General features: G+C 35.8%; 1 protein-coding gene across 1 annotated transcript in view; it reads right to left on the minus strand.

Annotated features, from left to right (window-relative positions):
* The window catches only part of LOC121326054 (dedicator of cytokinesis protein 1-like), a 201,212-nt gene that overhangs the window by 42,376 nt on the left and 140,365 nt on the right, over nucleotides 1-18,471 (minus strand). The window contains 7 exon segments of the mRNA XM_041269203.1: nucleotides 645-685; nucleotides 1,911-2,067; nucleotides 2,278-2,363; nucleotides 4,735-4,883; nucleotides 6,257-6,315; nucleotides 10,019-10,119; nucleotides 10,713-10,791. Coding sequence (XP_041125137.1) covers nucleotides 645-685; nucleotides 1,911-2,067; nucleotides 2,278-2,363; nucleotides 4,735-4,883; nucleotides 6,257-6,315; nucleotides 10,019-10,119; nucleotides 10,713-10,791 — 672 coding nt within the window.

The following is an 18,471-nucleotide window of genomic DNA, read 5'->3' on the forward strand; positions in this document are numbered from 1 at the left end:
AATTTAATAAATGTCATGAGCTGAATATATATTATATATATATATATATATATATATATATATATATATATATATATATATATATATATATATAATGCAACGCTAATAAAAGTCATTGGAGCTCTCTTGTCTTAGGCTTCAGAAATAGTTTTCAAAACGGTAGTGACACGTTTCAAAATGTTATGTATTACATTATTACATATTAGCTCTATAAGCAGATATGATATTTTTGCGCTCATGATCCACATATATATTTTCAGTATGTTTTAAAGTCATTTTACAGATCTTCATTAAACTTTCAATTTGATTATTACAGTGCAATACCTTTGTAGCAGAGTACACATAACTGAATTCAAACTACGGTTTCGTTTCTCTTGGTTACCAACGAAATGTAAATACATTAGTAGGTGTAAACACTACACAATTTTATTAATAAAATATAAATTCACATATACATATATAAAACACATATCACTAAATGTAATGGTGCACATGCATTCGTTTATCTGCACATTTGCCAGATATTACTGAAATTCAAAAGTTAATGTACAGTATGTGTTAAAAAATAAATAAATCAGACATGTTTAATCTAATGACATATCAATTATAAAATACAGTAAGTAGATAGAAAATAAATGACATACCTTATATACATTTCTTCTCTTTCTATCTCTTTGTAGAAGTTCTGAAAAATAAATACTAATTTATACATACAAGCACAAGGCTTAGCACCTCTGTCAAATTTAAAAAGTGCAATGGCACTATCACTGACTTCCTTTCCTTAGCTCCCAACAGCACCAGATAATAATAATAATTAAAAAAAAAAAAAAAAAAAAACACCCTGGCAGCAAAGCAATTAGAGTAATTTCAATACTGACTTATTTAATAATAATAAAAAAACATTTATAATTAATTAGCATTAACATCTCTAACTGTAAAGGCTAAGTCTAGTATTTACAGAATGGGCTTCTGGCACTTCTAGAAAGTTACACATCATTATCTGCTTTATATGATAATGAGCAACATTATACCTAAATAATTGCTGAAGGCAATATAGACGTTTAAACTGTCAACTTTGTGTAACTAACAGACTTGCCACAATGGAATTCCAAAACCAACTTTGCATGTCCAATAAAGTTGTCACATCAGAACTCTGGAGAGAGCCTTGCGTAACCAATAATGTTATCACACTGCAAATCTTGAGTTGGCTTTGCATGACCAATAAATCTGAGATTCAAAGTGATGTGGTGTGAGACTTTACAACAACAGCACAAGAAAGTATTAATATGACACTGCAGTTTGCTGCTTCTCTTAATTAAATTATTTCTGCCAGTGGGATCAGTGTTGTTGCTTATCTAGATTTATTTTATTGGTATTATTATTTTTTTTTATCTTTAAAAATTGTTTTGTGAATTTCTAGGATGAAAGCAAACCATGCCTTGAATTTATTAAAGTGATTGTTCTTAATTTGTGTCTCTTCGTCCATGCTTTTGAGAAGGCAGTGTTCAATGGAGTACATTTACAACTAACACTTCAGGTTGAAAGTCAGTTCTAATAGTTTTCAATTACAGTAATTGCAGTGATACCTTCCAATTATGAAACAAGTTTTCCAGTAGCACACGCCCCCCTTCACAGCTGCTGCAAATTTAGAGCCATCAGTAGCATGAAAAACACACCACCATGACCTGCTTATACTTACACACACACACACACCCCCCACTACACCATTTTCCGTTATCTGTAAAAACAGGTCACTGTAGAAAAGGAAAAATGTACCACTGACTAATATCTGTCACCAACTGGTATCTTTTTAAAATGAGACACTGCATTTTCTTCCTAAGGCTGTACTTTTTGAATTTCACCTTGACAACTCTCTTGTATTTCTTTCTTTCTCTATTTCTTTTACTCACCAGTACATTGACTGTACAGCTCATTCGGTTTTCCTTGCTTTCATCATGCATGATTGTTCTGTAATCCAGCAGCCTCTCCATCAGCCTAACAACCAGCGTGACAAAATTCTCCCCACTCTTGGCAAGGTATTTGTGCTTCCGGCAGTGCTCGAGGAGGCTGGATAAAATTGTAAACATCTTGTTAATTCCGCCCGGAGAAAACAGAAACTTAATTGAGGTCAAACTCAAAATCCTGACTGTCTGAAATAGCCTTCTGAAACATTAACAAGTTTTAATTATTTCCTCCGATAACAAAGAGTGCTGTATTTTAATTATTGTCTTAGTTGTCTGGATTCTGGCATTATCTTAGCAATTAATCACCACTTACATTTTTTCAAACAGCACCTTGTACTGCTCGTCCCCTCTGCCTCCTTCCACTTCATGATCCAGCTTGGTGATGATCTCGTTTTCAAACTATAATTAAACAGAGCAAGCGTAAATAATCAGCGTGGCTAATTTTTCATTAAATTACTATGGCTTTAGCAGTTCACTGTTTGGATGGAGATCATTGCTTAATCACCCCTTTTCAGCCTGACTGACTAAGAGCTTGCTGTAGTTCATATTAATCTATTCATTATCGGTCTTAGCCATTCAAGAGCTATTCTTCTTTTCAGACGTTTATTGTAGGCACACATTTTTCTGCTAATACTCCGGCATACAACTTTTATCACCCTAATATACTTATAGATTGCACAAATAAATGTTTGACATTTATGAAGCAAGTATTCAATACATTAAACTAAAGGGAATCTGGGAAACATGAAGCCATCTTCTCTTTTAAAGACTGCCTCCTACAGAACATTAGAATTGTGATCAGGATCAATTGAATTTCACCATATGTGCCTCATGAAAACGGTTTAGCAGAAAGTGACCCTATTGGCTGGAGGCTGTGTAATATTACAGCAACAGTTAGTTAGTTTCTAGTAGAGTACTGTGTTTGTGCAAGCTGTAGAAATCCTGATGTGGTAAATGAAATGCAGTGCCAGTAAAGAACAATATGTCTGCTTAATAACAACAGATAACAGAATTTAAAATGCATCACTCCTCGCAGCACTAAATTAGAAACGTACTTTGCTTTAACTGAAGAAGGGCTGACAGGTGGGTATATTTCAGGTACTGCTTTCACAGAATTAAAAATGACTGCAAAATTGGCTGTAAAGGAAGACTAACTGATGTTGGGACCAGGCCATGGACCAGGGACTTTAACTATCCTCTGGCAAGCTTTTCAGATTGTAGTAATGAGACACATTTTTCTTTTAATGACACTAACAAAACCAATATCTACTCCTGAAACACTTATTTGCATCAGTATGTCATTTAATAGCCTGACAGCTGGAACCAATCAGGCACCAGAGCTTGTCGGAATGGTAACAGCTTAACCTTAAAAGATGTAATTAGCAAAGACCAACATAGAGCTCTATTGCAAATTGCCAAGAAGTTGAAAGGCACCACATTGTCATTTTCATTTAACATAGCCAGCATCAAAATATGTTTGCTGACATGTTAGCCACATGCTTCAGCTATAAAAGCTACGGGGAAATGTGCACATTACCATGCATTATTACATCACACATCTGTTATGGAAATTCAGCCAACTGTAGATCTTGTTAATGCAACTGATAATATCAGCGAATTACATTTCTTGCATATTAGTAACACAAAAAGCAACTTTTTGATGTTCAATCTAGGGCTATGTTTGTAGCTCGTTTGTCCAAGACAGACTGCTACTATCAAAAACAGTGAGCGTTTATTCTATTAGTTCTGATACACTTTATGAATGTTGACTGGGCTGCAAAACAGAGAATAAAAACACTGCACTAAAAAGGGGTGTTTGCTAGTGCATGTGTTATAATTGAGCCCCTATCATTATATTCGGAATTGCCCTTGGAATGTGTCCTGCTTTATTTCTCTAGTGGCCCTGGCATGGTTTGTTTAGCCTAGTCTCGACACAACTTCTCAGCATGTGGCAAGCTCAGGGAATAAGCAAACAAGTGATTTCACAATGTATCAGGCTTACATTTATAGGAGCTTTAAGTGGACCAAATAAAACTAGAAAGATTTCATATAGTTATCCTATAGCATGCTTATACAGTAAGTTTCTCTTTAAAGAAAGGTAATGTACAGACAGAAGCATTCAAGACAAACATTTCCGAAAACAAATAGATGATCAATAAGGTGAATTTCATCTATGAATGTCCACCATCTCTCCCCAGGAGTTAATCAATTGATATTGGGCAGGGGGGGCAAATGTCACCAGCTTTGCAGAAATGCTATTAAACCAGCACAGTGACTCAGTGCGCAACAATACCAAGTCAAATTGGGGGTGAAGTGATTTAAAGTGATCTTTAAACAAGCAAAGCCCATACTCTGCAGAGACAGATAAAATAAAATAAAATAAAACAAAACACCACAACAAGAACTGCATTCTGTGGGTTGTCAGAACTAAAACAAACTAAATGTCTAGCCTTGATAGTTTCCATATAATTTCTTGAAGCATTCTTGAAGGGTTCTGTTTAGATTCTACTAGCAAAAGTATTTATTTTCAAATATTAAGAACATTTTATTAATAATTTAATTATAATACAAAATCAAGATCATAAAGAAGGACACATAACAATATTTGGAAACAACGTTTCTACATTAGTTTTTTAAAAACCTGTATAATCTTTATTTCAAGACCTTCCACACCCCCGGGGGCATGTGTGATATCCAAATACAAAATGCCCACCTTGGCACAGTCTTTTTTGGATACTAAAGCATTAAAATTGGTCAAAATTGGGCTTACCCTTTGGAAGCTTCTGGTGTAGTGAAACTCGCACTGCATCATATCAAAAAAGATAGGGATTGTAGCCTTCCGGAGCTCAATTTCAGGAACAAGGGTCATTTCTAACATGGGACCCACCATTTCTGGGATTAACTTTATCTTGTGCTGACCTTAGTGACAGAAAAAAAAAAACAGTGAAATAAACTGAAACTAAAAAAACAGCAATATTTTTCACAATTGTACAACATTTTAGCATACAAAATTACATAAAAAATGATCCGATAAACTTTTTTTTTAAAGTGATTATCAGTAATTCTACACTGATAAATTAGACTGCTTCCACATTCTCAACGGTTTATCAGCTATAGCTAAAATGTATGACTAACTACAATTGCACACGACCAAGAAGTCTTAATCAGTGACCCAACTATTTAAGGTAGGTTATATGTCAGTGTTCTTTGTGGTCAACAATCTGGCAAAAGAACAACATAACACTGTCATTAGCAATTGTGAAATATAATCCGCAAGAACGGCATGTGCCATAATTCTATATATTTATATAACACTTCTAAATAAACAACACAGTACTGTACATTGCATTATTATTATTTACTGGTAATGCTAATTTTTAAGGTAAAACATGCTGCTACTTGAATATATATTACCATAGTCCGGATAAAAACTCTGATATGTTCTGCAGGTTCACAATTACATTGTAAATTTGAGCCTTAAATACAGTACCATATTTAATAGCTGTTACTTTGTACCTAATAAATTTCTAATAGAGTCAACGATGAGCTCGGAGGGCACTACCTAGCTATCAACTATATTATTCATTGCTTCTAAACTGACAGACAACCCTGTATTATGGCTTCAAGTATCAAAGTCAACCTTAGAGATAAAAAACACTGGTGACACCAAGTTATACATCAGGTGCAACATGAGTGTCAACATTTTCTATGAATGTCCAGCTTTTCATTTCTATAACGGTGTAACTCCTGCAATAGGGCAACAGTAACCCTACACCATATCAATCCTTTTTGGATAACTGAAGCCATCAGTGCCAGTACTTGGTAAGTCTCAGTTTTTTTTTTTTTTTTTTTTTTATCATGCATGAATAACTGTGACTACAATCAGTTACTAACTGAAGCCATCAGTGCCAGTACTTGGTAAGTCTCAGTTTTTTTTTTTTTTTTTTTTTTTTATCATGCATGAATAACTGTGACTACAATCAGTTAACTGAAGCCATCAGTGCCAGTACTTGGTAAGTCTCAGTTTTTTTTTTTTTTTTTTTTTTTTATGCATGATGAATAACTGTGACTACAATCAGTTACTTCTCTGAGGGGTTTCTGTGCTGTATCTCTAACTACCCACTTTTCAATCCACTTACTTGCGACACTGTGATGATTCAATGACTGCATTTGTCCTGGTGGCTTCAATTGCTATTCATTTACTCAACAAATTTTTGTTTTCAAAATATGGTACAGAACAGAATTTTGTGGACTATGGGTCTGAATATGTATATATAAACTATTCTACTTACCAAGGTTATACCACATGTCCCTGATTTCAAATCCAATGGTCCTCCTCATGTCCTGATATCTATAAATAAAAATAATAAAAACTATATTGTAACTTTCAATATACTTTGTGGGCAAAAGACAATCTATCTTGTAACTAAATGCACTGTTGGAATGTTTGACATAATTCAAGTATTCTGAACTTGGTATTCTGTTAACTGTCTAATAATGCAACAGCATTATACATTTTTTTTTTTTTTTTTTATTTTATTTTATAAAATTGACTTTAAGCTTTAATTACCAAATTATGTTATGCAAAAAAAAAATCATTAAAATTAGCAACATTATACAAAGTGGTGTTTGCATTGACAATACAGCAAACTAAAACAAAAAACTTCTGCATTGTGCATACAGTATCTGATTTATTTATATAAAAAACACATAAGAGGAACACATAGAAAAGTTTTTCCAATATTCTAAAAGCAAAAGAACATTCAAAGGAGGAAGTAAAATGTCTATATATTTTTATATGTCTATAATATATTAAATGATTACTTTTCACAAGTTTTTACAAAGGAGGATACGGACAACATGCCCCACATGTCAGCCAGTTCCTATCCAGTTTTAAATAACTTTAGCATAACTGAGGCAGAAGTGTTAAAGGGACTAGGAGCTCTTAAAATAAACAAATCCCCCGGACCGGATGAGATCCTCCCAATAGTATTCAAAGAAATGAAAAGTTATTTATAAACAGCTAACCAAGATCATACAACAGTCTCTTGAGACAGGGGTTATACCAACAGACTGGAAAATTGCAAACACAACACCAATCCACAAAAACGGACACCAAACACGAACCAGGTAACTGCAGACCAGTAAGCCTGACTTCTATTATATGTAAACTTATGAGAACTATAACAAGGTCCAAAATGGAAATTACCTATATCGTAACAGTGTCCTGGGAGACAGTCAGCATGGTTTTAGGAAAGGGAGATCGTGTCTAACTAACCTGCTTGAATTTTTTGAGGATGCAACATCGACAACGGATAATTGCAAAGCATATGGCATGGTTTATTTAGATTTCCAGAAAGCTTTTGATAAAGTCCCGCATAAAAGATGAATTCTCAAACTGAATGCAGTAAGGATTCAAGGAAATCCATGCACGCAGGATTAGGGAGTAGTTGACATGTAGAAAACAAAGTACTGATTAGAGAAGAAACCTCAAAATGGAGCGAAGTAACCAGGGATCAGTATTAGGTCCTCTGCTCTTCCTAATCTACATTAATTACTTAGATTCTGGTATAGTAAGCAAACTTGTTAAATTTGCAGACAACACAAAAACAGGAGGAGTGGCAAACACTGTTGCAGCAGCAAAGGCCATTCAAAATAATCTAGACAGCATTCTGAACTGGGCAGACACACAGCAAATGACATGTAATATAGAAAAGTGTAAGGTACTGCACGCAGGCAATACAAATGTGCATTACAAATACAATATGGGAGACATTAAAATTGAAGGAGGAATCTATGAAAAAAGATCTAGGAGGTTGACTCCGGAATATCTTCATCTAGACAATGTGGGGAAGCTATAAAAAAGGCCAACAAAATGCTCAGATATATAGTAAAAAGTGTTGAATTTAAATCAATTGAAGTAACGTTAAAACTGTACAACGCATTTGTAAGACCTCATCTAGAATATTGTGTTCAGTTCTGGTCACCTCGCTACAAAAAGGATATTGCTGCTCTGTAAAGAGTGCAAAGAAGAGTGACCAGAATTAATCCTGATTTAAAAGGCTAAAATAATGCAGACAGCCTAAAATAATTTAATCTGTTCAGTCTTGAACAAAAAAGACTACACGGTGATCTGATTCAAGCATGCAAAATTCTAAAAGGTATTTAAAATGTTTTTCAACCTGAAAAAGAAACAAGGACCAGGGGTCACAAATATAGATTAGATAAAGGGGCATTTAAAACAGAAATTAGGAGGTAACTTTTTACACAAAAAATTGTAGGAGTCTGGAACCAATCCCCAGTAATGTTGTTGAAGCTGACTCCCTGGGATCCTTTAAGAAGCTGCTTGATAAGATCCTGGGATCAATAAGCTACTAACAACCAAACGAACACGATGGGACGAATTCTTAAGTTCTTATTAATTATACCGTTATATAAAGATACAGGGTAAAACAAAGCAGATAAGTCTCTCTCTCTCTCTGTCTGTCTGTCTGTCTGTCTGTCTGTCTGTCTGTCTGTCTCTCAAAAGTTTACAGTATTTCACGCTTGCCTGAAAAAGCACGGCGCACTCTAAGTTCAAGTACTTAATTTACTGTTTGTGTGTGCCATTATACTTATTATTGTCAACTTACAAGGCACCTGAAAATTAAGATGTAAAGCCTAGAGAACTCTTAGGTAAATTAGCAGAGCTCACTTGGAAGGGGGTGTTTCAAAACTAAAGGCTGTTTCCCACTGGCACTTCAGGCTTTCAGATACCAAGGTTGTTTGAAATTTGAATTTACTGAATTTTTTCATCTAGAGAAAAAAAAAACATTGCCTTCACTTAGCCAATAGATGAAACAAAAAGTCATATACAACTGTTACCCTGGGAAGAAAAACTAAGATAACATTGCATCTATCAGATGTCAAGACGCATATTCAACTGTCAAAAGTCTGGAAATTAACATGCGGTGGCACACACACCCCAGTTGATTTTCAGCATCCAAAACATTAAGAATGTGAATGACTTGCGGTTGCAGCCTTAGCTGTGTTAGAAACCAGCACACTGCTGTGGAAGGAATGCACAAATCCACTTTAAAGCCTCCCTTTTTCTGACAAGTTTGATCTCACTGTGGACTTGAAAATATTACTCAGACTGTTCAAAATCCTCATTCCAGAGATAAGGAATGTAATCCCTTTTAGGGGAGAGACAGTACAGCTTGGTGGGGCTGACTCAACAAAGGGAAGCTTAGGGGATATGCAGCTGTGGCACTGACACTGGTATATGAAGACTCACAGCACGGCACTGTACACCCTACACATGACCTGCAGGAATTAAGTAATAAAGGGGAAGTGTAAATGGGATTACTTTGAGCACACATAGCCAAAGGAACCAAAGGAAATGCATTTTCTCTTCTATTAATGGCAGCATGGACAGCCTTGCTTTTCTAATGGACACTAACAGTAACTTCCTTCCTGTTTTTTTTTATTATTATTACTATTTAAATTCTATGTTCCAAATAGATAAAATAACCCTGTAGGTGGCTCAAACTTAAGGAACTTTCAAATCTGTTCTGAGCTAAGCCCCCAAAAACGAACTTGATCAGACAGCTGCAAACTCTGAATGCAGTAGGTCCCCTACTTTGCAATCACTTACGGCACTCTAGCGCCACTCCATAATGTACAGGATAAAGCTGCAGAGCACTAACCCTCCTCCATTCCTGACCAATTTCTCGCAACCCACTGTTCTTTCCTTCCTCAATTTAAACCTTGCCGCTGATCGTGCAGGCAGGCTGAATTACTCCCTGAACTCAGGCATACAATACAATAAAAAAAATAATCAATATAAAGCTTTTCTACATATACAACACTGTAAAATAGCTCCCCCCACCAAAAAAAAAATATAAAATGTTATATTTAATAGATCAGATATCCAGCACCTAAACAGTACCCATAAACAGTGTGTGCTGGAATGCCTTTTTGTACCAATATACAGCCCTAATGTCTCAAAATACAGCTAAAGTCAGTCACTGAATCACACAATGCATAAAATCGCAGCATAAAATCGTACTTACTTTTGAAATATTTTAGCCCGCTTATCGCTAGAGAAGTTCTCTAGCTGCAGAGATTCCTGTGTGAGAAAAGCAACCGCCAGGTGGAAATAGTTGTTCCACAGCTTAAAAGAAAAAGAAAGGGGGGTAAAAATTAGTTTATTGACTGTATTGCATACATGAATTAGATACTAACAAACTCTGTTAGCACAATGTCAACGATCATCACTTAACCACAAATCCTACCAAAGGAATGCATCAGTGTAGCTGTTATTTTGTAGTCTGCATGTAACCAATGCAAACAGCCTTTTAACAACCATCTTTATGATTTAGAAATCTGGTGCATTGGTCAGCTGTTTAATGACAGAGGCAGGACATCAAATCATCTATCAGCATTGGCCCTTGAAAAGTATCGCAATCATTCTTGACAAACAAAAGATTTTTTTAACATTGCTTGCATTCATTTTCACTTTGTCAGTGGGGTTTAATGATCTTTACAATGGTAGATCTAAATACCACCACCCTATTATTTCGAAAGTTGATTTTTCTCATGTTTATTGTGCATAGTAATGCTAATACGTGGGTCAATATTTCAGCCATTGGGTTGGGATTAAGGTTAGATCTGGCATAGCTTAGATCATTAAAATAGATATTCTTGGTTAAAAACTAAAGTTTTACAGAAAAAAAAAACAGTGATGGTTTGATTTGCTCTACTTACTTGGAGCTCAAAGTTGGTTTGATCAAGGAACTTCTTATTCAGCACTGCTGCATACTGATTAATTGCTCTCAGGAATACTCTGCAAGACAGGACATTTCTTACTTAGCTCTTATGTGCTTTCTGATCAAATAAAGATGAATTGATTTATGTAAATTCAGCAACGACTTTATATTATGTTACAATGTTTTGCTAATCTCCACTTAAATGTAGAAGGACAACCAAATCCAGCACTTAATCTAAGCCTGCAAATAACGAAGACTACAGAAAGCTGTTTATTCTGGTTGGAAAGGCAGGGCCAGTTCAGTCCAATCCAAATGTATTGTTACTGTAGAGAGTTCAAACATTTGCCATTAGTATGTCACAAAACAGGTTGTGGTACTGATTTCATTACCCAGCAAAAAACATAATTTGTGCTAAAGAATGAAAACCTCATTTTTTGAGGTGGCAAGCATTAAACATATTTTATTAAGCTTGAAACAATGTGTAATTGCTGAAAACCTTTCACAATATATTTTCCTATTTGACCCCCATGCTTTCATGCAAGACTTGCAAAGTATTGCTCATCTATATAGGGAATTCAAATAAGGACACAGACAATAAACTTAATTGCTTCTCTGAATCTTAGACAGCAGGGAGCAATAGACATTAACAAAATAATGTTGATTATTGTATTCTGCTTATTCAAATTAGGAACTAAAGGGGGTTGTGATCACTCCAGCAATACATTCCCCTGGTGAAGCCTCAACTTTGCACCTGGCCCATGAAATGATGCAAGTATTTTCGGAGAATCATGGCACTGTTTTATTGCATTGCACTTCAGCTTTAACATACTGTGTATATAAATATACATATAACAGCACTACAGAGATACATTAATTCAGAATATAAAATATAAATGAAGACATCTGTTTGATGCAGTACATTTAAAATAACCTGTCAAATTGCTAATAACATTGGCTGATCATATTGGGCAGGGGAGGTATTGTTGAAACCATCCAAATATAATGGAAAAACACAGATGCACAGGGGCTACTGACTTTGCTCAGTAATTAATCTACAATTTCGTTATGCGGAACAATGCATTTTTATTATTTTATTTGTTATTAGGGTTTTCTGTTCTTACTTTAGAAGTTCATATTTTAATAATGTATTTAATCTTACTGTTTACAGTGCGTTCACTTCAATATGCTTGGATACGGGAATACAGCGTAATTAACTTGGTGCAAGTTAAAATTCAAGTCAAAATTGCAACAACCAATAACCAATGCATCTGTGTTTTCAAAACCAGTTCAATCAAAACATGTGTACAGCATTGAAGGAATAAACTATTTCCACATGAACCCAGAAGATCAGAGACAGGTTAATGCAAGTAAATTTGAGGCAGGTTGAAATGAGGACCAGGCGAAGCGCTGTAACGATATGCGATTATTCATACAAAACAGCTTCTTTTCTCTTGGCAAATATCCAAAAATTGCTCTGGTATAGTATCCTCTTGGACTGAAATGTAATCATCATAAGTCATCTCACTGCTGAACTTTCACTTAACATTAGCGAACGCCAAAGCACTAAAGAAATCTCAAATTCATCCACTGTCACCTTGTATTCCTTCAACCAGCTCGCAGACACAGCAATAATGACAGGTCACTGATGGCACGGCTTTAGATTTCTGTGGCAACAGGTGACTTTTAGAAAGAAAAATGACCTTCCAAAGCACAACATGGAAAAACACAGGTCTGAGTTACCTTCCCACTTCTTGTACTGTACATGAGGCGCTGCTGTGGGGAAGAGGGAGGGCAAGAGGAATTATTACACTGGAGACCCTTTGGCATCAATTCCGCAGCTGACTGCAGAACATTAACAGGTGAAATTTCTGCAGAAACTCTAAAGGCCATTGCACACCAGGTCTGTTTCTTTATTTGAATTTGACGTTAGCAGAATATGAATTTAACACACGTCTACTGCACTAATTGTCATACGAGTGAGATATGTACATTCTGGAATCAAAATCATTACGATCTGATCTGATTTTACATGCATTAAAAATGACAGCAACAGTACATTGGCCTTAACCCTTAAACTACGGATACCGAAGTGCAAGTAGTCCAATAATGTCCTTTTAACGAGACTTTGTCAGGGATCAGAGGGAGGGACGGGTTGATTCTCTTTGGCTTGGCTTACTGAAATCTACATACAGTACAGCCTTTTGCTATTCTGTTTGATTAAAAAACGAAGTTAAAGCAGACATACTTGCCAATGACTAAATTGTTAACAGGGCACTCTAAAGATTGAAGGCATTTGGCAGCTAACTGGTGTTAATAGGTTTAATGTAATAATTTTAAAAGTGAGGGAAGTGGACTCTCTATACTGAATGGTAAATTTAGGAACACTGGTTTCGAACTGGCTAGCAGTTGCATGTCTTGCTACATCAGTGAGTCACATCCCCAAAGTCTTTTTTCAGCAGACAAAAACACTCGAGCTAATATGCGGCCTGACATTCAGGGTTAAGGTAACATTTTAAACGCACCCAAATTATATGCATGCTCTCCAATACTGTGTTTTCAATGACATCACTGGCCACTGCACAGGAGCAGTGGGACCAGATTACTGATGCAAGAATATATACATAAAATATACAAACAATGTTCATTCCGTTGTTCCAACTTCTGAGTGCATACCAATGAGAAGAAAAAAATAAAACGCATAGAATGCTAAGCATTGGCACCAAAATGACTTGGTAAAATACAGACAGAGGCAATTTCCTTTCTAAACATTTTAACACCTCTACAGCCACTCTAACAACATCTTTGACCTGAATGAAGTTCAGGTTAACCAATCTATTTCTCAGTCAAATTTCCCATGGCAGGTAATTACAAGGTGACTTTGTTGTTTTAATAAGACCTCAAAAAAAAAAAAGATTTCCTATCAATATTTTATTTTCTGACAACACCTTAATATCTAGTTCCCCAGATAACTAATCAGTGTGGTACGGTTTTCATTTGTTCAAAACCCGAGTACTGACAGAACGTGTGGACAGCGTGACCTCTGTTGCATGATTGTCGTTATTTTTATTATTGTTTTATTATTAAAATGAACTGTCAGCTATGTGTATAATCCAAATCAAATAAAAAGGAGAACAAAAACAATGTTTATCATATTCGTACTAACAAACTTCTGTAATAAAATAAATACATAAATAAATAAATAAATACAATTAATAGTTCAACCACATACATGTGTGTAGCTCATTTAAATGGGGATCCTAGATTCCTTCCTCCGCTAATTCTGCACTTTGTAACCAATGCTTCTGTATTAAAAAAAATTGTTTAAATAAATCAATAAATTGAAAAAAAGTCACACAGGCTTCAATCAGTTACTGAACCACAAAATTAAAAAGCAATTCTCTCACATACCAGCTCAAGTTGCACGAAGAAGCATTGAGTGGATTTTTTTTTTTCTTAATTTTTTTTTGTGTCTAGAATGCTAAAATGATTCAACTCGAATATGTCTCTGAGACTGATCAAAAATGACAGTGTCAAACATGAGAGAGAGAGGTAATCAGGATCGGGGCAGCTGGAATCAAAGACAAGATAATGTTTGGTTTGCTGAGGAATTCAAAGGCATTGGTGACATGATCAGGGCCTCTTTGAGGCCTAAAATACATTGTCACAAAAAGTAATTGTGATGAAGTTTGTCTCACTGGGAAGGAAAAAAAATAAAAAGAGTTTAATTCAGGCAGTGATGCTATTGTATTCCTTTTGGCCTGTACTGCCAAGCTGTAGAAAAAAAGTGGATTGTTTAGTATATATAGAAGTAAGCTATCTTTTATGTCAAGCAGCCATGGCTGAGAGGTCTTGTACTTCTGTCAGCTGCTAGTTATTTATTGACATGTATTGGATGTTTGTTTCCTCTGAGGCTCTGCCCCTTTGCTGGGGTGTTAAAGGAGTAAATCCAACAAGAGGTATATCCCAGCCAAAGAGACACGTGCCCCTGGCCATCTGTAATACAAGAAGGCTGTGTGGTCCAGTGGTTAAAGAAAAGGACGTAACCAGGATGTCCTGGCTCAGCCACACTCATTGTGTGTCACTTAACCTCCTTGTGCTCCGTCTTTCACGAGACGTTGTTGTAAGTGACTCTGCGGTTGATGCATAGTTCACACACCCTAGTTTCTGTAAGTTGCCTTGGATAAAGGTGTCTGCTAAATAAACAAATAATAATGATCACTGTGTGGTTAAAAATGATTTAAAAAAACTGTATATTATCTTGAAGGAGGAAAACATATGTAAAATGAAAGAGGATGTCAGTGAATCTCGAAGGGAACGTTTAGAGATGAATGTTAATAATGAATGCAATGATACAACTTCATGGTTAGAAAGACACACTAGTCTTGCATCCAATCCTCCTGGGTTTTTCTTGCTAATCAGACATGTTCAGGGTAGTTCTGAAATGACGAGTGTTATTAGTTTGATTCCTTGCTTTATTAATATGCAATTATTTCATGATTGCAGAGCTAAGGCAGGGACTACAGTTTAATTAGCACCTCCAAGGTCTTGGGAGATGCAAAGAGTGACTGAACCCAAGGGTGGTCTAGTGCAGGTCCAGTACTCAGGTTGCAATCTCTCTGGATGAGCCCCTCAGGACCCTCAAAACATTATTCATGATGCAAATGATAAACATCTCTTACCATTTGTAATAAGGGTGCCCAGTGCCTAAAAGGATAGAATTTTCATTTTCTGCCATTTCTACTGAGAAGTTGCAACAGCAAAATACATCTCTGTCCTGATAACCCCCAGGAAATGAGAGGTTCACATCGCATCACACTCATCAAAACGCCTTCAAAAGAAACAAATATTCCACAACAAACAGCTCACCCTAGGACAGTGTAAGCTAATTGCTGTATAATGCCAAAGTGAGCTGAAAGGCCACACTCTGCTCTGAATGTAAAAGGCATCGCTGTGCTAAAAAGACTACCTAAAGACTGCACTGGACTGGCAGAATGACCTGGAATTCAGCAGGTCCCAGCTCAACTCCAACACCTTCTCCACCAGGCTGAAGAAAACAGCCCAAAGGTAGAAACAAAGTTAAAGAGCAGCAAGCATGTACTGATTTCTTTTTCACTTTATAACAAAGTGGTCCTTTATTTCCTGGTTCCAGTGGAAATGTAAGAAATATGCTCCAACCTGTCAGTCAGACATCCTCTGTTATGCCATATTTAAATTGTGACCTTCATGAGATCAGTAAGGTATTCTCATAGTCCTTCCAACAGGTTTTTTTTTTTTTTTTTTTTATTCTTTTTGCCATTATGCTTGTGCCCTTGTGGGATACGTTTAAACATTCATTGAATAAGTTAACTGCAGTTCCACACTACTGCACTGATGAATCCAAAAAAAAAAAAAAAAAAACCCTCAAAACCAAATGACCTCTCCTTTAGACGAATTCCGCATCATACCCAACTGCTGCTTTTAACTAAAAGGTTTGGTGAAGGCTGTTCTACAACTGCAAACAAAAACAGTTCCCAAAATAAACCCTCATTTCCCCTGTAGTGAGGTCCTTGAGGAAAAGGACTAAATCTGGTGTTTTGAAATAACTTTCTATTTAACATAAGTTATTTTCCAAAACAGACTGTACAGTAACTACATTATTTCCTCTGCAAGAGTACAAGTCTCAAAAATATTCCCATGTTCTCCCATAAAACAGAGCGAATCCCAGGATCTTTCTAATCTTCATATAGACTAGGTACTGTATGCACAAATAGCAAGTATGGGTTACTGGTAAACAGGCAATATTTGTTTTATTATGACATTCAGAATATGTCTCCAAGTATGTGCCTAAAACAAGATATGTTAGATCAGCAATTTGTAACATGGCACAGGAATAGAGGAGATAGATTACTACTACAGTAAGATTTTTTTATAATGTTGCATCTTTCATATTGTAGGATTTCAATTCATTAGAAATATCTTAAGGAATATCATTTCCAAGCTTGTGTACATTACAAATAGATCTGATCTTATGACCGATTGGTTTATTCAGAGCCTCGATGTTTCAGTGGAGGACACAGATTAATTTTTTCAAATGCACAAAGTGTTTAAAGAACTCATTTGCAAGAATGCCTTACCCATTTCCTGGCTATGATGCATCACACTCCTCACCATGGGTCCTTCATAAAACACAAGGGTGATTATCTTCGATTTGCACATCCCTAGTAGTAGCGTGGTCATGTCATTTATGGACAGAGAGGTGTATTTTAATAAACAGTCACAGATCTTACTACTGCCTCTGTAAAATGTATAAATCTGATTTTTCACAACTCATTTGACTGTATGACTGTACTTGTATTTTATGTTGTAATGCTTATAAGTGGATCTATTAATCACACCAGCTGTATTAATATAGAACTAAAGAGCAGTTATGTCTAGATTCAGACATATGTAGTGCAGCCCCACCCTCCCCCAATTTTATATAATACATCCGTTAGTCTTGACGAGCAGCTTACTGATAAGGGGTAGGAATAGTTTCAGGGTGACGATGTTGTTGTTGAGTGAAAAAATAAACAGTGGGAAAAAAAACAAGAATAGTGCAGACTGCATTAAAGACCATTAAATGATAATGATGATAAGTGTTTTTATGTCATTGAGTTGTACACTCAACCTAATCTTTACTAATTTACCTGTCACTGCTCATCACCTCAAGGTCAAGGTTAACATCCCACACAATCCAAAACACAAAAACCTCTGAGACAAAATAAATCTGGAGTGGTTTTGTTTTAAATATTTAAACAAAGAGATGGCTAAATTAGACGTCAGGATTTTTAATCCCACAGAGCACTGCTTGAGTTTAATGGGCAGGAAAAAATAGGTACAGTGATCGCATGGTATTTTCAAAATTGTGTTTATTTTTTATAAATACTGTTGCAGTTATTTTCTTTCCTGTCTTGTACCTGTTTGTGAGCCTACAGGCAGTGCCAGCATAATCTACAGAAGCGATTAAAACAGTACATTTCTCTTCCATCCAAGCAGTATTTTATGATTCTATTTAAATGTTTTAGTGTTACCAGTAGAGCAGTTTTAAGAGTCTGGAAATGGCTGGACAGACTGGCTTGACCCAATAGGAACCCTTCACTCATTTCCTTAATTAGCTAAAAAAAATATTTCTCCCAACAGGTTATGGCAAGATTTCGCTCAAAGGCAGGATAACACTTAAAATAGTTGCACAAAGAGTTCACTGAAATTAAAGAGCATTTATAATGTAACCTTACATTACGCAGTATCTGACTTAAAATGAGTGTAAAGAAATACAGAAAAATATGTTACCTATGTATTCATTTATGTAGTAGAATGAATGATCCCTCAAACTTGGAAACATACATCTGTGAAAAGCATGCACAGAATTACATCAGCACAGCTGTGCTAATTTTACTAAGAGGTTATGAGGATGACATAAAACCTGATTAAAGTAAAATGTGGTGGATGAGAAAAGGTTGAGACATAAAGCACTTTTAATCAGACAAGGCAGGTTGATGGACATCTCATCCCTGAAAAGCTTCATTGGTTTATTCCCACGTCCAGATTAACAAAGAAGTTTAATGTGATGCATGCAGTCTCGCTACTCATGACGTTGCGACAGTCTTGATGTTGAGCAGCACTGGCCAACATTTACTTCTATTCCAATGCAACACTACTGGCTAGCTGAGTAGCTGAGAAGTGGTTACACATCCTAGAGATTATATAAACGTACTATTTATCAATGCAGGGCTTTATAA

Source organism: Polyodon spathula, chromosome 13 (genome assembly GCF_017654505.1).
Source record: "Polyodon spathula isolate WHYD16114869_AA chromosome 13, ASM1765450v1, whole genome shotgun sequence".
In the NCBI taxonomy this organism is placed as follows: domain Eukaryota; kingdom Metazoa; phylum Chordata; class Actinopteri; order Acipenseriformes; family Polyodontidae; genus Polyodon; species Polyodon spathula.